A 27,380-nucleotide genomic window follows, 5' to 3' on the forward strand; every position below is an offset into this window, starting at 1 on the left:
TCTCTTTTGTACTTGCGGAGGGACAGTTGACGTAGGTTCTGCGTCTAATAAGTCTCGCGTTTGATGTGGCCATAAAGAGATACGGCAGTTCCGCATCTTAATAAATGCATTTCTTTAAAAAAAGAAAAGAAAAAGGGGGCAAAAACTGCAGTTTTGAATGGGGGACCAAAGAGGTGGCCAATCTTAGGCCAAGGCCACCCCCCAGCTCTGCCCCTGGACGGGACAGGGCAGGATAGGAGAAGATAGGGAGACACATTAGAATAAACAAGTGTTAGGACAGACACTGAAATTGCAAGTTCTGGTTGAATTAATAATGTCAAACTGAAAAGGAGTTGATTTCCAATTATACATTTGCTAGCTGCATTATAAAATATTAAGTGAATGTGTGTAGACCAGCAGCAGGAAATGTATTTATTTATTCACAGGGTGTTAACACCCTGAAAACCACATAATAGGAACCTATAAATTAGATGACTGAATTATCATTAAATGTTTAATTATCATTAAATGTAACACAATAACACTGAATAGATGTTTGGTTAGCATTTTTTTACACTACAGAATGCAGATTATTAATCATATCAATACCTGTCGAATGGTTTTTATTGGGATGGAGGAAAATAATAAAATAATGTGGAGGGGGAGAGATTTTTCGATCTCTGGGACCCTAAAGTTAAAGACAGCCTCAATGGAAAATTGACTAAAATGTATGGGCTCACCTGAGTGTGTGTGTGTGTGTGTGTGTGTGTGTGGGCTCTTCACTCGTTAGGCGGCGCAACTCCTCGCTCACTCTCGCTCTGTCTCTAGGACACTAAGCGCAGGAAGGAGGCAGGGCTGCCTGGCGCTCTTCCTTTGCCGGTTTGACCATCGCTATTTGCTGAATCACACAAACTCTTCCGCATCGTCAAAACTTTGAAGACAGATCGCAGTGCATTTCAGCCCGTGGATACACAACGCCGTCAGACAGAGAAGGTGTCTTCTTCCGCGCAACTCTTCATGGCGAAAAGACCTCTCTTTTTCACTTCTGCCTCCTGTCACCTACGAGACACACGCCTTTAAAAGTTTGCTTTGCATGTGAATGTAGAAGACTCCTCTGTGAAATGAAGCTCAGCAGACAGTTCACAGTTCTTGGCAGTGCCATATTCTGTGTTGTGATATTTTCCTTGTACCTCATGTTGGATCACATAGATCAGAGCAAAAACCCGAATGGAGAGAGAAGTCAAAACGTGAGTATGCTTCTCATGTCTTATGCTTATCAATAAGCTGTGTTTATGTAAAGAGATTGTCAGCGGATGTGTGTTTTCTGTGTTCAGGCTTAAACGTATAGGCTAAAATAAACTCGATGGTGATGTAGTTGATTAAAGGCAATAGTTTGAATTGATAGTTTGCTTCTTTCCAATTGACATTACACTATTAAGATAACAAACAGACACAAAGATGGCTGTGAACAGTCAGTCATTTCCTGGATTTCAAAAATACGTTATCGTGCATTTTCCACTAAATAACTTAGAATCACGATAGTGTTCTATGCAATTAAGAACTCGAATGAAAAGAGAGATTGTGTGAAGTTGCGGACAGTGAACTGATCTCAAAGATAATTTCCTCACAGTCCACGGCGGTCGTGGGTTGTGTTTCAAAACATTACATAGACTGCACACTGTTTCCTGCTCAATTAAGATTTTTTCAATTCATAATATAGGTACAGGCTCGCATAAATAGTCCTACCTACCGTAACATAATGGCATTTTTATGATTAAAATGAAGGTATCTTTTCAAATGTGTATTTTCAGGAACACCTTGTCATATGAACAAGGATATAACAAAGTTTCATGCACCTCATGTAAACAAAACAGCTGATAATTCGAGTCGGACATGACTGGAAGAAAAACTATTTGTTCAGTATTGGTTTTGTCAGACTGATTTAAACCGAAATCATTCGATTGTATTCTAAACGATTCATTAATTGAATCGACTCATACGAGTCATTTGCTCGTGAATCGGACTATACTTTTCGCTGTTTGTTTTTGCGTGCAGCTTGCACTGTCTAAAAAAAACATGTCGTTTTTGCATTATTTCCTGTTACACAGTCTTTTTTATTCCGTCTTATATGATTCAGACTGTGAACTAAACAAATGTAAATGTAATGAGATTCAGTAGACGTTGCCGAGAACAGCATTTTGGGCTTTGACTGCGCGAAAATACGCAAACATATTTGACACTTCTCAGCTGGCTGCTCACTAGGTTTTAAGACAGACACAATGCGTCATATTGTAGTTTACTTTTACACTTAATACTGTTAAAATTTTCAATTAAAAACAGATTAAAATTCAGTGTCATAAGTTCATTTATGCTCATGAATCGAAAGGGAGTCAGTTCTTAATTTCTGAACTTAAGAACTGACTCCCTTTCGACCAACTGTCTTATTTGTTTTACAGGATTGAACACTGATGTTCTTTGACAATGATGTACTATGGTTTAATGCAACACATTTTTGAACACCTGAATGAATGGCATTTGAGACCCACAGTGGAAAGAGGGAGAATTCGAATCAAATGTTGTATTTAAGTCTCTCACATTTTCACAGACACGGTGCTTGTGCCTGATCTGTACAAGCTGCTGGCCAGATGCTGCATTAAATTACTTTAAACTTCTGTAAAAAATTCTGAGATGTACTACATTCAATTGTGCTCAGTTATCATGTAGTAATGCATTCAGATGTCATTGTCAGAATTCTGTGCTGAAGGGCTGCGTGATCTCGTCCGAGGCTGTGTTAAAACTGTTTTACTCTCTTCTGCAGGGCCAGCTTGGTGTTCTGCAGGACAAAATAGACCACTTAGAAAGACTACTTGCAGAGAACAATGAGATCATTGCCAACATCAGGGACTCTGTAATTAACCTGAGGGAAACTGTGAAAGATGGGAAAATGTTTCCTGATGTGAACATGAATCAGGGGAACGTGGAATTGCTGGCCCCTGCTCCTGCACTGCTCCCCATCCTCTCAGAGGACTGCCAGTTTGCAGCACGCACGTACTCCAAGGCAGCAGATGGAGTACAGGTACAGAAAAAGAAGTGTTAATATTAGGTGGACCAACTGATTATTCTCAAAAATCATATTTCTTTTGCTTGCCCAGTCAGGCCAGTGATCCAGATTTATACAGCTCTGTCAATATTTGATATATATATATTTATTATTTACTCCGCTTTTGAAATAGCAATATAATAATTTACTATATATATATATATATATATATATATATACACACACACACACCACACACACACCACACACACACACACTCACACACACACATACACACACATATATATATATATATATATATATATATATATATATATATATATATATATATATATACATACAGTAGATTATTATATTGCTATTCAAATGCTGAGTAAATTATAAAATAAACTTAAATAGAGAACAGTTATTTTAAACACAATTAATAATATTTTAAACAGTTATTTTTCACAATATTATTGATTTTACTGTATTTTTTATCAAATACATGCAGCTTTGATCAGAGATAAGAGACTACTTTACAAAAACAAAACAACATACAGACTCCAAACTTTTGAATGGTAGTGTAAATAGTTTGTTTGTAATACATTTATAAAAGTTTTCTTAACAAAAGAACACGTTACTACGAAGTTACAGCAATTTACAAAAACAAACATAAGCATTTGGTTGGTTTGAGAGAAAGTAAAAAAAAAAATCTCACACAGTCAACTTGAAACTATATTTTGCCATTATATAATGCACAATATACTTTTTTGAAAGTTTTTTTTCCCCCTGAACAATGTCACAGTAAACATGGATAGATCAATGCCAGAGAGACTTGTTTTCCAGAGACTGGCTGTTCTGTGGAGGTTGAGAAATATCTCAGTGCCTGGATTGCGTCACTCTAGCAGACTCATTTTTGCATATATTTGCATGTGCGTTTGTCTATGGCTTGCATTTTCCTTAGCCCCTTTTCACCTTTAATTGTTTTACATGGGGACATGATGTAATATCAGCATTTACAGATGCAAGTTGTGATTTTTATTGCTATCTAAACATAAAATATTAAATTTTTTTCACTTGTCACTTGAGGAAAAAAGTCCCCTGCTGAATTAGTTACCTACTGTTTTTTGACAAACACCATGGTTGTGTTGTTTGTCAATAATTCAGTTTAATTTCCATCCAAATTAACAACTTTGAGTTTACATGCAGGAATTGCTTGAGAATATAATTTTTTTTCTTCAGAAAACCAACAGATGAAATTAACTTGTCTTAAATATAATTTAATTTTAATTTAATTTAAATAGAATTTAGCCAACGCAAATAAAATTACATAGCTATCCTCTTTTGATTTATTTGATGTGTAAACGACTTTTATAACAGAGAATCCATGTGGATGCTTTTGTTATAATGAAACTTATTGTCAATGAGTCTTTCTCAAAACTTCCATTAAGTAAGTGTGCAAAATGATACACTTTAATAACCAGTAGATATTAAAGGTCCCGTTCTTCGTGATCCCATGTTTTAAACTTCAGTTAGTGTGTAATGTTGTTGTTAGAGTATAAAAAATATCTGTAAAATTCTAAAGCTCAAAGTTCAATGCCAAGCGAGATATTTGATTTAACAGAATTCGCCTACAAAAAACGACCCGATTGGAATACAGCCCTCTAGTTCCTGCAGCAATGACGTCACTAAAACAGTTTTTTGACGACCACAGGAATGAACAAAAAATGGGGCGTGGTCTTGTTGCGCTCCGATGGAGAAGAGTAAGAGCTGCGTTTGAGTTTGTCGCAATGTCATTTGTCGCGGAGTCCAATCACCTTTGTTTGGGCTTCCCAGGGACACTGTACTTGGAGATTAATGGTTACAATTTATGTTTAACTCGGTTCCCAAAAAACTATAATCCACATGTAAAACTATGTGCAGCACATTTTGCTGAGGACAGATTCTTCAATCTCAATCAGTTTAATGCCGGATTCGCAAAAAGATTATTCTTGAAAGATGGAGCAGTTCCCCCTTTGTTTTGAGAGGGCGTTGTTTATGGACCACAACCGGTTAGTGTATTTTATTATTTAAGTTGGTGCATTTAACAGTTTCTGTAACTTATCACACACAGGGCAACGCTTTTAAAAAAAACAGCGGTATACAGATAGGTGAATTCTGTGAAAAATACTGTGCTTTTTTACACGCGAAACATAAACACATGTTATATTGCACACTGTAAACACAATCAAAGCTTCAAAAAAACACGAAAAACGGGACCTTTAGTATTATGAACTGACTTTTGCACTTGGTCGAATCGAATGGAAGTATTTCTGTTATTGTCCGGTTAAATGATGCTATCTCCTGCTTTCTTCCAGATGCTGGATGTTTATGACTTACTCCGCTTTGATAACCCTGATGGTGGAGTATGGAAGCAAGGCTTTGATATCTCGTATCAGGACAATGAATGGGACAATGAGCCACTCCAAGTCTTTGTTGTGCCCCATTCACATAATGACCCCGGTGAGTAATAATGTTTGTTGGCCATTGTCTTGTGTTTGTAGTCAATGAGAATTACCATTTATTAAGGAAACAGACATGTGTTTGTTTGATGTATGTACATGATGAATAGGGGTGTAACAGTATGCAAAAATCACGGTTCGGTACGTTCCTCGGTTTTAAAGTCACGGTTCGGTTCATTTTCGGTACAGTAAGGGAAAGAAATGCAAACATTAAACTGCAGGTTGTTTATTACTATACACTTTTAAAAAAATACTTTTTAATAAAATATATATAAAATAAAAATAGAATAAGAAATAAAATACTGCTGCAAAGTTCTCCACTAAATAAAATACTCTCAGTCTCAAACCAATATCATATAATAAAATATATTGAAAAATATAAATAAAGAACTATGATTACAGTGCAGCATTACCAATCCCAGCATACTGCTGCTTTAGGTGACAAAGAGGGAGGCAGCCGACAGACCAGGCTCTTGTCTTCATGACAATAATATTTAAGCTTCATGTTGAGCATAAATATAAAGCCTACTGATAAAGGACACCGTCAACAGTATTGACGGCAAAATAGACTATGTTTGTCAGGTGCAATATTTGAAAATCGATAATTATTAATTTATTTTTTAAATTACTTTTATATCTGAATTTATGTCAACCTATAGACTTTCAAAGATCAAATTGTCATGAATTAATATGTATTTGTGTACAAAATTTCTAGCATTCACGCATTTTCCAAGCGGCTCACGCATTTGAGACGCTTGCGCCATGCATCCAGAGTGTCACCGGCCAATTTAGAATCAGCTGCAGGGCGGGATTTGCGCGGAAGTCTCCGCCACTAAATATGTTCGTTTGGAAACACGAAAATGTACTTATGTTCCCCACACAAAATATTGCATTCTGTCATTCGGTACACACGTGCGCCGTACCGAAAGCCCTGTACCGAAATGGTCCGGTACGAATACACGTACCGTTACACCCCTAATGATGAATATTAAAAACATTTTTAGTTTAAAGGGTTAGTTCACTTAAAAATGAAAATTATGTCATTAATGACTCACCCTCATGTTGTTCCAAACCCGTAAGACCTCTGTTCACCTTCGGGACACAGTTTAAGATATTTTAGATTTAGTCTGAGAGCTCTCAGTCCCTCCATTGAAACTGTGTGTACGGTCTACTGTCCATGTCCAGGAAGGTAAGAAAAACATCTTCAAAGTAGTCCATGTGACATCAGAGGGTCAGTTAGAATTTGTTGAAGCATTGAAAATACATTTTGGTCCAAAAATAGCAAAATCCATGACTGCCAGTCTTAAGCCCCGTTCACACTAAGAACGATAACTATAAAGATTACAATATTAGTGTCCACACCAGCGAACAATATTGTCTGTTTATTCTAAACACACGTGTGTCTGCCACTTTAAATTCTCAAGCTCGTTATAGCAGGATGGATTCCGATCGGCTGTCAATGTTTGTATCATTCATCAGCTGGAAAAAATAGTTCTGAAAATGATTCCAAAGATACAGTTTCTCTATGCCTTTATTGTTATAGGTGTAGTGTGGACTCAGCTACTCTTTAATATCGAGATCGATTTTTAGAACCATATCTTTATCGTTATCTTTATAGTTATCGTGCTTGGTGTGAACGGGCCTTAAACCTATGCTAAAGTGAATATTTTGAATATTATGTAAAATAATTAAACAAACAAATTTTTTTAATAAATAATATTAATTAAAATTCTAAATACTTACTCGAGTGTAACTAGACTGTTAATGGAGAACTAGTCTTCCATTTGAAGAAACCCATTTCAGTTATTTTAAGCAAACATTTCCAGGTGAATTAACACGCACTGTTCTCACACACAGGTAAATCGACTTGCTAGCTTAAGCCTTTTGTTGTTCGACTGTCACTGGTGTGTATGGTAACCGTGTTGTGTTTATGTTCTGTGTCAACATTTATCTCTCTTTTCACTTTTGTTTCACTGCTGTTTTTGTAAGGATGTTGATTTAAAAAGGTAAATGAAAAGTGTGCATGAACAGACCTAAATTTAATTCATAATTAACTGTCAATTCACCTTTTTCATATAACGTAATGCACTGTTTATTAGTGTTTAGTTAGCAAGCAGCAAGTTAGTCCCTTCAGGATAAACCACACTGACTTGTTCTTGGAAGGATTTTCTGTTAAATGCCATTATCTGATGTTTCATGGCTCAGGACGTGTAGCAACTGTCAGTTATGGTCTGTTGCATATGGTGTTGTTTTTATCATAGAATACTCCTTTAAAAGCTTTATGCGGTTAAACAGATGCCATTGCATTTTTATAGTTATTAGGCTTAGTTTTCTCAATGTTTAAGTTGCAGTTATTAGTAAATGGTGTCATTTCATGTTCATGAGCATTTCCTGTGGGATTCAAATATCTATAATCATTGTGAAAGTGGGAGTGTCTGTTTGCAGGGTGTAAGATTGTTGACTGCTTATGTGTATTTAGTAGAAGACTGTGGGAGTGTTTGCAAAACCTCTTTTTGTTTGCAATTTCATTTGGTACTAATTTGGCACATTAATTACACTTCACTTTTAAATATTTGTCAAGCTCATTTGAAACTTTAAACTTGTATTGCAAGTAGACCCGAGCTTAAAAAACTGAGAAACAATGAGGTGACACCAGCTAATCCTTGTGTAAAAAGGTACGGTTAGTGGTACAATGTGTTGTTGTCATGTTTATATATTTACAGAGTGTAATTTTATATTTACACCCGAGACGAGATGCTGTACCAATCATCACAGGCGAAGAACTTTATGGGTGAACCCCTTATTGTCATGTATGCATGATAGTTAAAGGATAACACACAGTTCCTTCTGCTTTCTGTAAAACCAGACACACCACATTTTTTTTCTACTAAAAGCAGTACTGTGGTACTGGATTTGCACACTTTTAAAACATTTTATAATGTTTTTTTTGGCAGAGAAGGAGAAGAGAAACTTACAGAAAAAGAAAAACATGCAACAAAAATAACAATATAAGTGGCCGTGCGTTTTGTGTACTAGATCAGTCGGTTTAACTGTACTGTACATACATCATTATACCCTCATTGTAAGCCTTCAAATACATTCATCTGTTCAACACAAAAGAAAGCTTTCTTCTTTTGTTTGTTGCTGTCATAGTATATATGTGAGTCTTTCCATTTCTTTGACATTTGTTACTATTTGAAACCACTTGTCTCTTGTAGATGTATCCTCTTTGTACCATTTCCTGGGTCGCAGCCTTACTTCTTACCCATAATATATCTTTTTCTCATTTTTCTCATTGTCTCCTAGTGTTATTTACCACTTTATATAATTCTGATGCTGCCCTATTTGTAACTTTCTTTTATCCCTGTATAATAATCTGAGTGATTGATTAATCTGAGCATTGTCATTTATCTCTTTCAAGTATCTAAACAGATCTTGGTTTACAAGGCCAAACTTGTCTTTGGAAGTTTGAAAGCTTTCAATATCGCAATCCTTTATAATTGAGCAAATGGAGGAAATTCCTAAATAACCCCATTATTTGGATTGTGTGCCTCTAATTCAAAATCTGAATTCGCATCTCCAAATGAAGTTTGTTTACCGCTGTAAGCCACATTTTCAAAGTTGGTGGCTTACAGTGATAATGGATCTGCCTTTGGAAGTTATATTTTACTTATTAAAGCTTAAACTAGCAACCCTTTACTTTCACTTTCTGTTTCCTTCCATTTTGTCTCCACGTCAAAATCACATCAATATACCAGTGGTCTTATTTCTGCGCCATTGTATGTTTGAAAGTCTTTCAGATTGGCGACTTACCTCCTTCACTTTTGTCCAGTTAAGAAGTTTTATATCTATCTGAGTTTTGGCTTTCCTCCTTTTCAAATTAATCTAAAAATATATTTATCTCACTCATCAACACACTCTTATAACATTTCTTGTACACAACAACCACATACAAATAGCTACCCAAATAAATTGCAATCGTTTTATTTTAAATATATTGTTATATAAAAAGTGATATTTTAAGTTAAGAGGAAGTATATTTATACTTTTTAGTATGAAACAAATAAAATAAACTAGATTAACTATTTAAAGTATATAAAACCTACTTTGTGGGTGTAGCACTTTTTACTGTGTATTTAGAAGTGCACACGATGACAATATTGTGCATATTAATTACCATGATATATCACATTACCGAATACCGGCACATGTTTAGTTGGTGTTCAGTCTAGTCCTGACATGAAGTCTATGTTTGTTTAGTGTTCATTTTCTTAACTCTTTATTTAATTTTTTTTTGCTCTTTTCATAAGGTCATCTTGCAAGTCTTTGCCAATAAGGGGTTGAGGATTGCTGTCATCAAACATTTTGTGCTTTTTCTTCAATGTCCTCAAAGATTTTCTTGTTCAAAACATTTTAAGCAAAGGAATAAGGGTTTTTGTAGCCATAGACTGTTATATATAATAATAAAAAAGCTTTTTGTGAGAGATCTTTTCACTTGGCCATTTTTTTCTGTTCAATTTTAGTGCATGCATGGGCTGAACTTTTGTATTTGTAACAGCTCAAGCAAGTTAAGTTTTGTTGTAGTTTCCAAAGGTCTCAATTTTGTACCTAATCTTAAAAATCACATAACTCAAAAATATTACATTATATATTGACAATATCACTTGCAATATGATATTCACTATGCTATTAAACTGTTAGATGCTATAAAAATTCCTCAGATCTTCAGAAAAGCTGACATTTATAAATTGTTATAGTCTCTGGGGGGGTTGAATAATTTTGATCGCATTTGTATAATATGTCCAAAAGCATTCTGATAGCGTACTTCTGATATCCCTATATATATAGGCGTAACATACTACTCATTTCTTGCATTTAACACAAAATGATATATTTAGCAGAATATCCAAGCTGCTCTTTCAGTACATTGAAAGTAAATGGTGACCCCCCATTAAATAGCTTGGGCATTCTGTTAAACCATATCCCTTTTATGGTTTGGAATAACATGAGAGTGAATAAATTATGACAGATGGATTTGTGGCCGAAATTAGTTGTAGGTTCATGTGACACGTTTGTGTGTTGTTCTGCTCAGGCTGGCTGAAGACATTCGATGACTACTACCGAGACCAGACGCAACACATTCTCAACAACATGGTGGTGAAGTTACACGAAGACAGTCGGCGAAAAATGATCTGGTCTGAGATCTCGTATTTTGCAAAATGGTGGGACGGCATCGATGAGCAGAAACAAGATGCTGTCAGGAGGTGAGGCTTTTCTCTGCTGTTAATATCCATTCATCCTCATGCGTCGGTGTAAGCTAAGGATTCATTAATTGCAGCGTTAACACACACAGGTCTGGTGTAAGCAAGACTGGGAGATATTGAGGAGATCTCCATTGTGCTTTTGGTCCCATTTTAATTAAGTACTTTATTGCCTAGCTCTCAGGTTCATGCGCAAAAATAAAACAAAACTAAATTAAGTCAAGATATTGGTACAATACAAACTATATAGTTTTTAGTATGTTTATTTTCATAACCATTCTCTTCTCTTCAAACTTTCCCAAAAATCTGTTAATATCTTCCATTTTAAACGATTGTTAATCAATGTTATATTGTTTAAAAATGTCATCAGTACATATTTACATATTGCAAAGTTGACCCTGCCACAAGAGAGGATGGGCTATAAATACACGTCAAATATACAGAATTGGTCATGTTCACTGTTGAGCTAGCCTTGGGAAAAGACACAAATGCCATGTGGAAATGTAGTAAACATTTCTGCTGTCGGTTTGAATTCCAATTAGAGCATCTTACAAAACGGCTGAAGCCAAATGAAAAATCCAACGCCAATATTTATTCACTATTGATTTGATGCACAGAAAGAGTTTGAAGCAAACAAGCTCTATTCTTTGTGAACATTCACCCCCAACCCTCAGGTTTATTTCCAAGATGGCCTTGGCTGACACCAAATCAAGATTTTTGGCAGGCATGAGCAGGTTTATTTCATTTTATATCAGCTGAATCAAGGTCTAGCATAATGATTCAATTTCTTTTACTGCCACATACATGGAGGTGTATCTTCAGAATAAATCAAGTTGACTGAGCTCAGGAGTCTGCCTAGTGCGTTATGGAAAATGGGAACTGCAGATATGTCCATAAATTCCAATCTATGCTGATATATATTATTTAATTTTCAGTATCGGTAATGAGACTTTTGAAATTTGTTTTAATCAAAGGGCATGTCAGAATATTTTGAGACTGGTCTAACCTAATTTCATGCTTTCCTAACATTTAACTCGTTACAGGATGCATTTAGTCTCCAATTTCCCCTTCTAAGTGGGGTAAACATGTATTCCATGGTCTAAATTGCTGCTGTAATGTAAAAAAATAAACCAAATATGTCTTAAATGATGGAGAAAAGTTCATAGTAGGGTCAAAGTCATCATTAAATGATCTTTGTAATCATTTTATTTGGCATGTTTCTGTAAAGTTATTACATTTTTTTATTACAATTGTTTAAAATAACCTACATTAATAAATCATGCACAATAAGCTAAGAAAGTGAATAGGGTGTTTTTTTTTATTTTGCGTTGACTTTAATGTAGGGTCTAATCACAGTGGCCCATTTTCTTAGCCAGCGATTGATTGGAGAATAACAGACCATTTTTCAAAGTAATTTTGAAAGTTTCTGTTCGTTATGTGCTGAGCTAGTGCTCTTGGTTTTGCTACCGCTGCTCTTATTACTGGCCTCCAGAGGGCCACGCTATACGATTCGCAGCTGAAATATTCAGCATTACATGGAAAAGCTGCTGAATGGCAATCAGGCCTGGAGAACTCTACTCCTAATAAGGGATGCCATTACCCAAGGTGTCTCATGTCTGTTCAAGAAAATAATTAGTTTGCAGCTTCAAAACTCAATAAATCTGAAGATTAAAAAAAAAACAAAATAAAATTGTAACCATGTTTAAAGCCGCGAAGTGGAGAAAGTGCTTTGTAGTAAAACCCCTGAAGAAAAGCTTTCGATGATGTTGCAGTGGTGAAATATTTGCAGCTCCACTGTCCTCTTTAAAGCTATGATTATCTTAGTTTAAAGACATCAACATTAACTTTATGCTATTTATATACTTATACTTTCCTGGTTTTACTGTGCATGTTATTGTTACGTAAAAAAAAAAGTCTTTATAACATTTCTTCAAACAATATTAATGTTCCAGATGGGATGACCAAACAGACAAAGCAGTCTGACTCATCCACTCTTGAATCAGTGCTTCTCATCTAGTTTATTTTATGTATTTTTTTTATTAAAATAAAATTGTAATAAATCAACAAAAAACTGATATTACATTAAGAAATAATACCGACAGGCCTAAAGTCAAATCAAGTCAAGTCAGTTTATTTATATAGTTTTTTAAACAAAACAGATTGTGTCAAAGCAACTGAACAACATTCATTAGGAAAACTAGTGTGTCAATAATGCAAAATGACAGTTAAAGGCAGTTCATCATTGAATTCAGTGATGTCATCATTCATCTCTGTTCAGATTAAATAGTATCTTTGGAATCATTTGTAATCAAGCCAACGATATCGCTGTAAATGAAGTGTCCCCAACTACGAAAGCCGAGGGCAAGGAACCGAAACTACATCTGTGACAGAATGGAGAAAAAACCTTGGGGGAAACCAGACTCAGTTGGGGGCCAGTTCTCCTCGGACCAGACGAAACCAGTAGTTCAATTCCAGGCTGCAGCAAACTCAGCGTACCAATTTTAAACATTATTAACATATAGGCTATTTTAGTTCCCTAAAAACAAGCTACAAACAAGCCAAAACGAATTAATTTAAATGGAAACTGAAAGTAAATTTGGGCTCATAGTCTACCTTTCTCATTCAGTACAAATCAAGATGTTTCCATATTCACAATCTATTAACTATTATAAGCTAAAGTATTATTTATTACATAAAATAGGTTTTGTACTTCGTGTGTGTTCCAATATCGATGGGGAAAACATCATAATGAGCATAAAAAACTGGTGGTGGACGAGGAGACTCCCTTTCACAATGTAGAGTGCTTTGTGTGCTTGATATCACCAATGAAACTGACAACAGCAGTCTCATGAATCTTGTTTCATTTGCTCAAATAGCATTAAAAAAAGCATATTTTGTCCGGCTAGACCAGCCAGTGTGCATGTGCAGTCCAGAGCACACGTCTCCGAATGCTGACTGTTTCTATAGCAGCCAGGACTTTTAACGGCAGCTGCGGTTGACACGAGGACTTTACAGACTTTAGCGATTGACTCTTTTATTCAGAAGGCTGGGCTTCATTCAATAGAGCACCCATATTCAGCATTGCATTTTTTCCCCCATTCAAAACTGTACGGGTGGACCTCTTGGGTATTCTATAGTCTTTATTAACAGCCGACCCCCACCCGCTCCCCTTCTCATTTATCAGAGTGGGAGATCTTCCTAAAATCTTCCTAAAATCAGCCATGGCATAGACCACCATGGCACAGACGCTGCTTGAATTAAAACTAAGGAACAAATTAATACAACATGGCCATGATTAATCTAAAACCAGGGAGTGAATTAGTACAACTTGGCCAGGATTTAACTAAAACTTGGGAGGGTGTTAGTACGAAAACTGCATCCTGCTGAAAAATACAAATCTTCCTCTCTACTTTCTCTAAAGCAGTTTTGGGGGTTAACTCAAAAAGTCAAGGGTGTTTAAATTCAAATCATGGCAACACATTACATTATAATGAATCAATAAAATCAAAAGACTCTTGATTTGAGAAAAGACTCTGTAGAACTACAGTTGTAGTTTCAGTTAAGAAAATAACCCTGCTTTTCTTGATGCAATCAAGTCCCACCTTGCTTTTTTTCATGTGAAATCTGTAATGTATCTCATAAAAACACATTACAGAAGTACACTTGCGTTGTGAATGCAGTTTCATGTCAACGAAGCAGAGTAAATACGATTCTCCTTTCTTCTCTTTCATTGACTGTCTCTCTTTCTGTAACGCAGGCTGATAGAGAGCGGTCAGCTCGAGGTGGCGACAGGAGGCTGGGTGATGCCTGACGAAGCCAACTCTCACTATTTTGCATTGATAGATCAGTTAGTTGAAGGGCACCAGTGGTTGGAGAGAAATTTGGGTATGTAAATCTACTGCATCTCACCCTTTAACTTCCCCTTTTTCATTAATTCAGTTACTTATCTTCACAACAAAACTAACAGTCCTGGAAATAGCAAAAAATATGTCAAGTATGTTTCATAACTACGTAATATATATAATATACCAGCGTAAGATGAATGCAACTTTGTTTCCAGGCGGACTGATATGGAAGTTATGTAAAGCCAGCCAATTAGATTAGAACTTGCTAGATCGAGGAAGAAGTTTCCAGTTTGAAGCGACTGTGGGCGGTCCTAGGTTATACTGGGTAATAATATCTTGTTTGAGACCCATTTAAAGTCTGAATCAGCCTCAGCTCAAAATGTGGGTTGTGAAACCAAGAATGTTAAACCTCTTAACTGCAATACTATAAGGAATTTTAGCTCTTCTACATATTTATGCTTCCTATATTGGCTCAAAGACCTCTGGGAGATTTTTCTTTTCAATGTTCATTATTAGTATATTAAAACTTGGAGGAAAGCCCTGGCTCTCATTACTGCACATCCACTCTACCATCTGCTGTCCTGATGTCTCCGCTGTCTGTGGACTGGTTTTCAAATATAGATTGATTGGAGAGACTGATACTAAAGTGAGCCTTTCAAACAGCACTCGTTTCACCAATGATGCTCATTCCCAGTGTTACTCTGTGCCACTGTGTTCAGGTTTGCTCATGAATATAGACACGGGTCTCTTCGGGGTACATCTATCCTTCAAGATTACTTGTGTCTCCTGTGTTTCAATCTGATCCATGAGTTCCTCGCTTTACCTCCAGAGCTGTTGTAAATGCTCTGCTGAATTTATTCCTAGTGTTTCTTTATCCACATTAAAAATGTGACCTTGCTGTTTCTAAAAATGTGACTAGGAATGGGTGCTATAGCTAAAGAAATCTATATATGTGACCCGTGCTAGAAAAATAAGTCACAATGAACACATTTTTAAAAAAACCGAGCTATTGTGAGTTTCACATTATCCATTAAAAAATCTTAAATGATGTATGATTTGTTGGAATGGCTGAGGTACACTTTTTTAAAGTCAGCAAAGTCAGTTTTGAGAAAAATCGAGTTAAACTTTTCTGAAGTTTCCAAAACAAACTCGCAACGATAACTTAAAATCTCTGGTGATACCACCAATTTAAATATATGTTCAATTTTTATTTACATTTCCATTATACCACAATGCACCTCGCATGGTGTATTGGCCAATCATTGATCATTGAGTCATTAATTTTAGTAATTCAACTTAAATTGTGAAATTAGTGTATTAAATTTGTGTGGGTTTTTGTTAAATGTGAGCCAAAATCATCACAATTAAAAGACTCGAAGACTTAACCTACTTCAGTCTGTGTGCACTGAATTTATTTAATACACGAGTTTCACAATTTGAGATAAATTAACTTTTCCACGACATTCTAACATATTGAGATGCACCTGTGTATTAAGACCTACTAATATAATGTTACACATCTGATGTTTTTCTCCAACAGTTACCAAAATGTTCATTTAAGACATAACCGATTATATTTGTGTGAATATTTGCCAAGACAGAAATACCTTTAACCTGTGATTGTGTTGGGATGATGTCTCTTACACTCAAGGATGCATTTATCTGATCAAAAATCCAATAAAAGCCCTAATATTGTAAAATATGAATATATATTATTAGAGAGAGTGAGAGAGAGAGAGAGAGAGAGAGAGAGAGAGAGAGAGAGAGACTCTTACTGGTCCTAAACATTTGAATGGTGATGTATTTTAATATATGTATAACTGTTCTGATGGCTTACAGTCAATGCAGTAAAAACAATTAAGTTAAATAGTTAAATCAGTTAAATAATCATTGTATGTTTTAAATACTGTTTTTTAATTATTGAACACTGAATAAGAATATTATTGAATCATTAACCGTTTATACACATCAGTTACATAATATGCATTAAGTAAAAATAATAATCAGCAATATCAATACATATAATTGATATTTTTCTATACTGAAAACTCTGTGAACATTTTAGAGAATATATATGACGTTTTAACTACATTTAGTGGTGGAAAGCACTTAAAACTACACCCTTTTAGTAAGTTTAGTATGTAATACTGAGTCATATTCCTCCTCTTTTTTTGTTAGGAGTGAAACCCAAGACTGGCTGGGCTGTGGATCCGTTCGGTCACACTCCTACCCATGCTTACCTGCTCAGACAAGCCGGTCTATCTAACATGCTGATCCAGAGAGTGCACTACTCAGTGAAGAAACACTTTGCCTCTCAGAAGACCCTGGAGTTCTTCTGGAGACAGAACTGGGGTGAGCAACTGATCTTGATGTAGGAAATAGAGGATAAAAAATAGTGGTCGACCGACAGCCAATGCCGATATCTTGGAAGCAGGGTGGCCAATACCTGATATAAAGCCGATATATATATATTTTTTTTTTTTTTTTTTTTTTTTAAGAAATTTTAAATAATTTGACAATGGCTTAAAAATAAATGTGTACAATAAACATTCTTATACTTTAGATGAATTTTTCACAAATAAATAAATATTTAATAAAAATATAATTTAAAAGCAAGTAAACACTGTAACCAGCAGGGCACTCAGTTGTCTGGGAAGTTTGTGTGCATTGGGAATCATATTTTTCAAATAAAGCCAGGGTAAGACTAATTTTAAGATTTGTTTAAATCATATTAATGCATACTTGCTTAATGCTGACTGCAAACGAGAAAGTATTTTACTAATAATATAAAAGCAATTATAAGAATACTTTTTGTATACATTAATTCTTAGTTTAACTGTTCTATTTGATTATTAGACAGAGCTGTTTACAACGAACAAGAGGGACAATTGTGAGCACTGTATGCTCAGGCGCTGCCGTACTCATATATCAGCCAAACAGAAAAACTTATTGGCCGATGCCAATATATATAAAAACATTTCAAGTATTGGCCGATATATCGTTCGACCACTAATAAAAAAACAATGTTTTTATTGAAAAGCTTTTTTAGAGTTCATTTAGGTAGCGCTTTAATGTTTATGATGAATTTTTGTATTATATAACTGGTAAATATGATGCATTTGATTATAGGTTACTTACTGCAAAATACCTTGACATTTCAGTTTGACTCAAGTTGCAAAATCAGTGTTAAAGGGACAGCACATCTAAAAAATAATGCAAAATGAAAGTCTTTCCAACCCTATACAGCTTTTTCCTCCATAGAACACAAATGAAGATGTTTGAAGAATTATTTTGAATTTCATTTTTGGTTGAGCTGTCCCTTTAAGTCTTAGAACTGACTGTGTGTCACAGTGGCCTCACACATTTGATTGGAAATCTCTGTAGGAACCGGTTCTAATCACACGAGCTGCTCGGTGGAGTCATTCACGCTTCTCATTGATTGAATCCATCTTTTAGTTAGTGATTATGCTGATTAAAACCTGGATAGGTGGGGCTGCACGCTACATTTAGTCTCACGAATTTAGAGACAGAGGTGTAAGTGAGATAAATTCAGTTTTCCATGAAGCATCTGCAGCTGTTGGCCCTGGAGCAGTTGGTAACAGACCTAACAATGTCTGTTCCTAGTAAAAGCTCACCTCCATCTCCATCACTGGAGGTCATTCAGACACACACCTTTAACGGTAACCACACAAACAGGAGCGATAATGATCAACCTCACCAAAAAGTGCTTGAAGCTAAACTGTAGTGTTTATGTTCCTTGAGTTCCTCTGACTCATCAGGAGGTCAGAAACCACACAGGAAGCGTGGTTAAAATAATGGTACAGTGACTGTGCATCACACACCATCCTAGACTCTTTCCTTTTCCCTTTCCTTTGGTAACATCCTGCATGTAGCTACATGTCAATAGTGTTCAGTCAAAGACCTCATGCCAAATGTTGTACCTTGAAAAAGAAAAAAAGCTCTCATTTCTTGAGCTGTTACAAGGAATAAAGCATGCAGAGTGTAAAATATAGAGACATTTGTGCCACCCTTGAAGGTCGTTGCATTAGAAAAAAAATTTACAAGCAAAAATGCACAGAAAGATATGATATTAATAGACTTTAAATAATAAAACAATATGTATGCTGTTCAGAAAATGCATTTTGGAACTTTTTTGCTTATGAAGCATTACCAACGCATTCCGAACAGCATAAATTAATAATTAATTAATGGAGATTAAAATAAAAAAGGAAAAAAATTACTTAATTAAACAGAAGGGAGCAGAACTGCAGCCATGTTTTCGAGTTGTTTCAAACAAAAGTGCTCAAATAACTCCTTCAGTGGCCCCTTTCAGAGGATTCTTTGCACTCTGCAGTCAAACTTCACAAGTCTGTAAATGGCACAAGTATTTTATCTGTGGCTTTATGAAAATAATATAAACTATGAGCTTTTTAATACCTAAAAATAACCCTTTGCAAAAAACAAAGGATTTAAAGGTTAAAAACTCTTAATGCCATTTGGTTTTGTAACTGGTTATTTTTAGTCTTATTATAACGTAAATGAATTTGCTTTGTTATTCTAATAAAGGAGATCAAAGAAAGAAAGATTGCTAATGACTTCTTAAAATGTATTTATAAATTGAACCCACTAAGTACATTTGTTAAATGCTGCACTGCAGCCTAGGCTCTTTCAATTTAATGAATTTTACTAATAGGCTATCTATTACGTATTAAAATAATTATAAAAAAAATAAAAAATACAACTACAGAAAATATTTAAACATGAAGCATTGGAAATGTCTTCAAAAAGTCTAATCATTTTAAAACACGTCTTTTAGTTTAGGTTATGAAAGTAATAATATTTTGTGCAGAAACCTATATAGGCTATAAAGTTTCTCAATTCATAGTTAAGTGCTTATATTTAATGTGATGAAATACACCTGGGGTTACTCTGCATGTGTGAACTTGAGGAGAACTGACCTCACTGAAAACGAGCTTGGTAAAATCATTGTAAAGGTGGCTAAACAAGTGTCGACCTAGTAGCATTTGTTTGCAGATGCCACATGTTTTGAGATTAGAAGTATAATTATGTGTTCTCATGATAATATTTTTGCTGCTGTATGTTGCTCCATTGGCACTTGTTTAATGATTTAAATGAAAAATAAGAGCGGAGAATGGCAAACAAAAGAGGAGTCAGAGGAAACGTCTTCCCACATCCCATCTATTGTTTTCTGTTCAGTGTCGTGCATCTGTTTTGGGATATGCTGTTTTTTCCAGACCTAGTGTTTAAAACCCTGGACAAATGGACTCTTATCTTAACTTAGATCTCATGTAGCTGGTGCCAAACAAATATGATTACAGTTCATTTGTTCAATGTTCATTCACTGTTCAATTTAATTCCATATATCACCATTTAACAGACAGCCAGACTACTCTGAGCTTCACATCTGGTCCCTTGTTTAAAGGAAAATCCTGGATTATTTTTTTTGCACAGCTTTTATGAAGGTCACTCTGGAGCACATGCTGTGCTGAATGGATAATTGAATATTTTTATTGCAAATAAAATTATATGATTATGACATTAGTGGATCATTTAAAGGGGGGGTGAAATGCTATTTCATGCATACTGAGTTTTTTACACTGGTAAATAGTTGGATTCCCATGCTAAACATGGACAAAGTTTCAAAATTAAGTTGTACGTTTGAAGGAGTCGTTGCTGCTGCTGCTCTCGTTCAGTTTCAGCCTCGGGATCTGATTCTGGATCATAAATAAACGGCTGAATCTGACTGTAAGCCATGGTTTGTTTTGGATGTTTTTTTCCTCACGGTAATGTCACAGTTTCCAAACGCTCTCAACGCAAAAGCCTACTGGCGCTCGTGATTCTTTAGCTCCGCCCACACACCACGCCTCCAGCCGGTCGTGTTTTTCCGGGAAATTGGTACAGACTATCTTTCTCTTATGAATATAATAAAACTAAAGACTTTTTGGAGTTATGAAGGATGCAGTACTACTCTATAGGTACTCAAGATTAACAGGATATTGAGTGAAAACGAGCATTTCACCCCCCCTTTAATGATTTGTAGTAGGGGTGGCTGATATGACCGAAATCTTATTTCATCGTATGAGAAATTTTATTTCATAATAACGATATATATCATGATATAGTATAGTAAAATTAATTAAATCTCTAATCGCGATTACAATTATGGATGCCACAATTACGTAATCGTTCAAAGCGGCAATTAATCGTAAAAGTCCACTTATGCTATTCTGTGTGCTTAAGGTGGGGTTTTTCCATTTTTTAAATTTAAGTTTTACTATAACACTTATAATATCATTCATATTTTATAATTAAAAAAAAGAAAACAATCTGATCAATAGTTGACATTTGAGGCTTAATACTATAGAAAAACAAAGAGTGTTTTTAGCTTATTTTCATATAGAAATATGGCATGCAGTCATTAATCGTAATTAATAATCGCAATTACATTTTCACGGTAGGGATGGGCGATATATCTAACGATATGATCATGCGCATCTAGTCAGTAAATCTGGTTCCGTGATTACCGTTAAATCGCCATCACCTGCTTATAATTGGAGAGGCATTTAATAGACAGAGCCGTAGATCACTGACAAGCTACACAATATCGCGTTCATTATCCAGAGCGATTAATCTGGGATAATGAACGCGATATTGCGTAGCTTGTCAGTGACAAATATGATGATTGTCATAATCGGGCAGCCCTACGATATAGCTATATTTAATTTTGTTATTAAGAAAAGGGTTAAGAATTTTTTTCCCTGAAATAACATAATTACAATACTAAATGTAAAACTGAAATATATATTAGACTTTAGATGCTGTCACATTTACCATTAGGAATCCACATGATAGTGATGCAGAGTTCGCAGTGTGTTCAAGTTAGTCGTGTAAATTTGCAACATTGACCGACTGACTTGATCTGAAAATGATTTCATCTATCGTTACACTATTAACAGTAGACAGTGGCCTTTTTTTGTTTGCATGGCCACACAAGACTAGTAACTTCGCATTTGTTTTTGTTTCCAACAGATCAGGACTCGAGTTCAGACATTTTGTGTCACATGATGCCATTCTACAGCTACGATGTTCCCCATACATGTGGTCCTGACCCAAAAATCTGCTGCCAGTTTGACTTTAAAAGGCTGCCGGGAGGACGAATCAGCTGTCCGTGGAGAATTCCTCCTCAGCCTATCACAGATAATAACATACAGGAGAGGTACAGCTATACACACCAGTAACAATCACGGACATTATGTGCTCGATGATTGTTTTGAACCATGTCTAGAAATACTCTGTTCCGGTAAATAACAATTTTGAATCCCTTTCTTGTGTCATTGTTTGTGGATTTGTGTTCCCCCAATTCTGATTAGATTTAGATTTGCCTCCACTTAGTTTATTCTCTCCATATGTAGGGTTCAGACGCTGCTGGACCAGTACAGGAAGAAATCCAAACTTTTTCGGACCAATGTGCTGCTGGCTCCACTTGGAGATGATTTCCGTTACACTGAAGCTGTCGAATGGGACCAACAGTTTGAAAACTACCAGAAACTCTTCGACTACATGAATTCCCACCCTGAGCTTCATGTCCAGGTCCAGCATCCTTAGACAGACTTCAGTGTTTCCTAGGCCACACTGTGAACTCTTCTTGCTATATTTTCAGCCATAATTCAATATGTTTTCCTATATAACTCTTTTGTTTCTCTTTGCAGGCCCAATTTGGAACGATTTCAGATTATTTCGAGGCCTTGCGTAAAAGCACTGGCATGGATCCGCTTGGCATGAATGTTGGCCAGTTGGCTTTGCCTGTGGTAAGTGGAGACTTTTTCACTTACGCGGATCGAGACGACCACTACTGGAGCGGATACTTCACCTCACGGCCGTTCTATAAGCGCCTGGACAGAGTGCTGGAATCACATCTCCGGTAAGCCTTTACAGCTTTTACCACTTTGGAAAATGATCAGCAAAAGTGTATTGCTTTTAGCTCTCTGTAGCACCAAAATGTCATTCTTTGCACCAAAGAGAAAATATGAACTGAAGAAAATGAAAATATGCATACATGTTTTTGGTCTGGGTCTCAATGTCCAAAAATTGAAACCGTAAAAAATAAAATGTCTGAACTTGATTTGCCTTTTGATTTTAAAAATGTATGACCAGTGTTGCTGCAATAAATGAGATGACTAACGTTTAAGACTAGTCTAAGCAGTTTATGTAACTGATCGTGGTCGCTGGTTGAGTCTGTCTACATGAGATGGAGCTCTGTGATAACAGACGTTAGCGTATTTTTCTTGCAGTGTTGTATGCTGTTAACTAACACGCAAAGCTGAAGGTCACATGTCTGTGTTTTCATGATAAGACTGAAGTCCTGTGACAAGGTCTCTGCAAACTAAAGCAGCCAGTTTTGAGCCAGCGACTCAATGGCTTTAGTATTTATTTGAACATGGCCATTGACCGTGACCACCTTCTTATCTTTGGGTACTTCACAAACGTTTCTCCTTGACACCTTTTTAACATGATATTGGCCCTAGAAAGATGAAAAGGTATCTTATTAAGAAAGTGCCCTTTATAAAGTAATTACTGCTAGTATGTGGAGTTTGAAAGAAATAATTCCTTATTGAATTGATTATTCGTTATTTTTTTCAAGAACGGACTTGGTTGTAGATAATGAGACGTTACAGTGGTACATATTGATGTACCACATAGATATTTCTACACGCTCCTCTACAGACATTTTTTCATGTTTATCAGTAGAGCACTGTTGTTATTGTTAACTAAAACTGTAAAAAAAATGCTTTTGGTAATTAAAAAAAGAGCTGAAATTATATAAAGGAAAATATTAATATTAGATGAAAAGCCTTAAAACTTCTTTTAAAAACAGACAAAAATGAGAAAAGCACATAAAAAAATGACAAAAACTGAATAAAATTAAATATCCTATAATTAATATAAATAATTGTTATTATTAATATTATAATCCAAACTGAAAATAGAAAAAACGCTTTTAAAATATTTATTAATACAGTATTTTTATTAATTCAACAATACTAAAATAACCTTGCAATAGAGCTCTAAATTTAAACCCTCTAACCACAAAAAGTACTATGGTATTAAACTTTTTTAAAATTAATTTTCCATGGTGATATGTCCCATGTTTTTTGTTCATTCAACATAGTAGTACCATGGTTTTGGTTCACGTCTCATGGTTTTACCATGTTTAATGGACATGCACCATGGAATAGATTAGGTATAGTGATTTCATAGTATTATTTGAAGTACTATGAAGCATCATTTAAATACCACATTGTATGTATATGGTTGAGTTTTTTGATAGTGTGTGTGTGTGTGTGTGTCTGACTGCCCTGCATGTCATTGTTTAGTGCGATACGTGATAAGGATATTAATTGTATTGTACGTCTACACACTGTCCTCTCAAAGACCGCTGTACTGATCACACAAGTGAATAGACTGGGTACACCTTCAGCTCGTGGATGTGGAGAACTCGATTTAACACGGTATTTGCATTTTGATGGGTGTCTAAATGTAGGCTGGAAACAGTTTTCATCAGTATGCAGTTGTTAAACTATTCCCCGTTCTACATGATGGCTTTTTCACCCAGCAAATAGGACTTTGTTCAGCTCTGCTCAGTTTCACACACACACACACACACACACACACACACACACACACACACACACACACAGTAGACTGATTAGAGACATTCAGTCCAAGGTCATTTCATGTTTAATTAATTATTAAAGTCAGTGTTTGGCTGTTCTTGCGGGAGCGGAAAGCAGATGTGTGTTTGATGTGAAGTTTGTAGGTCACATTTTAATCTTATAACTACTGTCTGTGAAGCAAATACAGAAAAGCTGAAATGTTTGATCTGCAGAAACTACTTAGTCTATAAAAATACAATACATTTAAATACAGTTAAACTATGGATAATTTTGTCACTTCAGTTTACTGATGTACTCATGATAGAGGTCGTAATTTGCTGTGGATGTCAATAAAAATAATAAAAAAGTTTAATAACAAATAATTTAGAAATAATTAATTATTTTCATACTTTTTAAATCCTCATTTTTTATTTAAATCAGCGTAAAGTTAAACTAGTAAAACAAATACTTAACTTACTATTTCTGCTGTAATTATGACAAAGCTGCTTGTTTTCAGACTTTTTAAAGAATCTGAGAGTATTCAAGTTTTAAATAAATGAACCATGATTCGTGTAAATCCAGATGTTTCAAGAACTGTAGAACAACATTAGTTACTGATGTAGTAGTTATTGAAAGTGTATATTTAGCATTTTAATTTAGATTAGAGTTGGATTATTTAAATAGATTACTACTGTTTATTTATTTATTTATTTTTTAAGTCCTCCTGCGCAACCCTTGTAAATTTACTGAGGTCCCGGGGCCCTGGTGTTTTTTTGTGAAATATGACTCCTGTCCAACAGGTTTTGTGAGGTTTGCCCAGCTATAGAATTTCATCTCCTGTGGAAAATTTGAGAAGGTCATTATTCTGAGATATGACACCTGTATTGTTACTATAATGTGGAGAGATTCTGGTATCATTGTTGTTCTCACTCAGACACACCCAACACAACAGCGACTGTACACCACTGTTGTCTTTTTTCCTGAAATATGAACATTAGCCGGATTCAGGAGGTATTTTGATGTCAGACGGATTCTTGTTACACTGTGGAGTTGTTCAGTGTGGATTTGTGGGAATTTTTGATCTTGCGAGGGAAGGAGTTTCATATATCACTTTATGTTTGTCCGCAGGGCAGCTGAGGTCCTCTACTCTCTGACCTTGGCCAATATTCAGAAGCACGGTCAGCCCAGTGATTACCCTGCAGTGGATAATTACAAGTTGCTGACAGAAGCCAGACGCAATCTAGGTCTCTTCCAGCATCATGATGCCATCACCGGCACGGGCAAAGACTGGGTGGTTGTGGACTATGGAACAAGGTAGCACATCTTTCCTCAAATATATGTGAAAGTGAGACTGATAATAGACTTATGCTTCTTTTTCTTTAGTTTTTTTCATACATTTGTTGCATTCTGCCCCAAAAGTCGCATAGAACCTTCACATTGCTTGTAAAGCAGTTGTTACCATCTGCTTAATAACCATCCGCTTAATTACCATGGTAAAATGACCAAATGATGAATGCATGAAAATATTTACACAAAACAAAAGACCACCAATATTTACTTGGGCTAATCAACCTAAATGATTATTTGAATATTATTTCCACAAAAAGATTCATTTTCTGTATTTGATCAAAGCTGCAAAAAAACAGTAATATTGTGAAATATTACAATATTTTATATATATATATAAATATATATATAATATATATATATATAAACCTTAATAAAATTTTTAGGATTCTTTGACAAATGCAAGTTCAAAAGAACAGAATTTACTTGAAATAGAAATATTAGAAAAAAAACTAAGTTTTTACTCTCACTTTTGAATTATGTAATGTATCTCTATTGACATAAAGTATTAATTTCAATCATTATTTCATTCATCCAAAAAAAAAAAAAAAAAAATATATATATATATATATATATATATATATATATATATATAAAATTTAAATTTAAATTTAAAAAATAAATAATAAATACAATTAATAGTGCTAGTATATAACCTTTGTGTTGCGAATTAGCCACAATAATATTAGTTTACATAAACTTAACTTACTTTAAAAAAAAAAAAAAAACTCTTTGATATCCTGATAAAGAAAAAACTAAAATTGGACTCTTATTATCTGATCTTATCAGGTAAAACCGACCATATGTGACCAAATGATTATACATCATCTGAAAGCTGAATAAATAAGCTTTCCATTGATATATGGTTTGATAGGACAATATTTGGATAGATACATCTATTTAAAAATCAGGAATCTGAGGGTGCAAAAAAATCTAAATACCGTATTTTCCGGACAATAAGTCACACTTTTTTTCATAGTTTGGCTGGTCCTGCGACTTATAGTCAGGTGCGACTTATTTATCAAAATTAATTTGACATGAACCGAGAGAAATGAACCAAGAGAATGAAAAATAAACCTCTTGCGGCTGGAGACGGTAATGTTTTCTCTTGGTTCTAAATAAATGCGACTTATAGTCCAGTGCGACTTATATATGTTTTTTTCCTCGTCATGACATATTTTTGGACTGATGCGACTTATACTCAGGTGTGACTTATAGTCCAAAAAATACGGTACTGAGAAAATCACCTTTGAAGTTGTCCAAATCAATTCATATTACTAATAAAAAATTAAAAACTGCTTTTGTGGTCCAGGGTCACAAATATGAACCACTATTGTTAGTGATATAATATATAATATCCCAACTGAATTTCATTATTGAGTTTGTTTTACCCATGAATGGTGGCGTGCACATTTATAATGTAGAAACAACATGATCTGTGTTATTTTTAAGGTTGTATCACTCTATTCTGAATGTGAAGCGAGTGATTGTGAGCTCAGCTCACTGGTTGGTGCTCAAGGACAAACCAGCATACTACCATGATCCTTCAAATCCCTTTCTTCAAATGGTGAGCTTTCATATTGTACATCTATAACATGGCATCAGTCCGAAATTTGGTGTGCATGTCACACTTGCTTGTTCTGTGTTACAGGATGATGTTCAGCCAACCCAAGATGCCTTACCTCGCAAAACTATTCTTGAAATTGGTGAAAAACCAAGGTAAATCAATA

General features: G+C 35.1%; 1 protein-coding gene across 1 annotated transcript in view; it reads left to right on the top strand.

The window, feature by feature from the left end:
* Positions 1–787: 787 nt before the first annotated feature.
* Positions 788–27,380, top strand: part of man2a1 (mannosidase, alpha, class 2A, member 1) — a 50,226-nt gene continuing 23,633 nt past the window's right edge. Inside the window, exons 1-12 of the mRNA XM_026254056.1 lie at positions 788–1,226; positions 2,798–3,055; positions 5,380–5,524; positions 10,616–10,787; positions 14,542–14,669; positions 16,808–16,981; positions 21,680–21,866; positions 22,063–22,240; positions 22,360–22,571; positions 25,432–25,617; positions 27,103–27,217; positions 27,302–27,369. Of these exons, the coding sequence (XP_026109841.1) occupies positions 1,101–1,226; positions 2,798–3,055; positions 5,380–5,524; positions 10,616–10,787; positions 14,542–14,669; positions 16,808–16,981; positions 21,680–21,866; positions 22,063–22,240; positions 22,360–22,571; positions 25,432–25,617; positions 27,103–27,217; positions 27,302–27,369 (1,949 nt within the window). The 5' untranslated portion in view covers positions 788–1,100. The remainder of the gene's footprint in view (positions 1,227–2,797; positions 3,056–5,379; positions 5,525–10,615; positions 10,788–14,541; positions 14,670–16,807; positions 16,982–21,679; positions 21,867–22,062; positions 22,241–22,359; positions 22,572–25,431; positions 25,618–27,102; positions 27,218–27,301; positions 27,370–27,380) is intronic.

This window comes from Carassius auratus, chromosome 5 (assembly GCF_003368295.1).
Source record: "Carassius auratus strain Wakin chromosome 5, ASM336829v1, whole genome shotgun sequence".
Taxonomy (NCBI): Eukaryota; Metazoa; Chordata; class Actinopteri; order Cypriniformes; family Cyprinidae; genus Carassius; species Carassius auratus.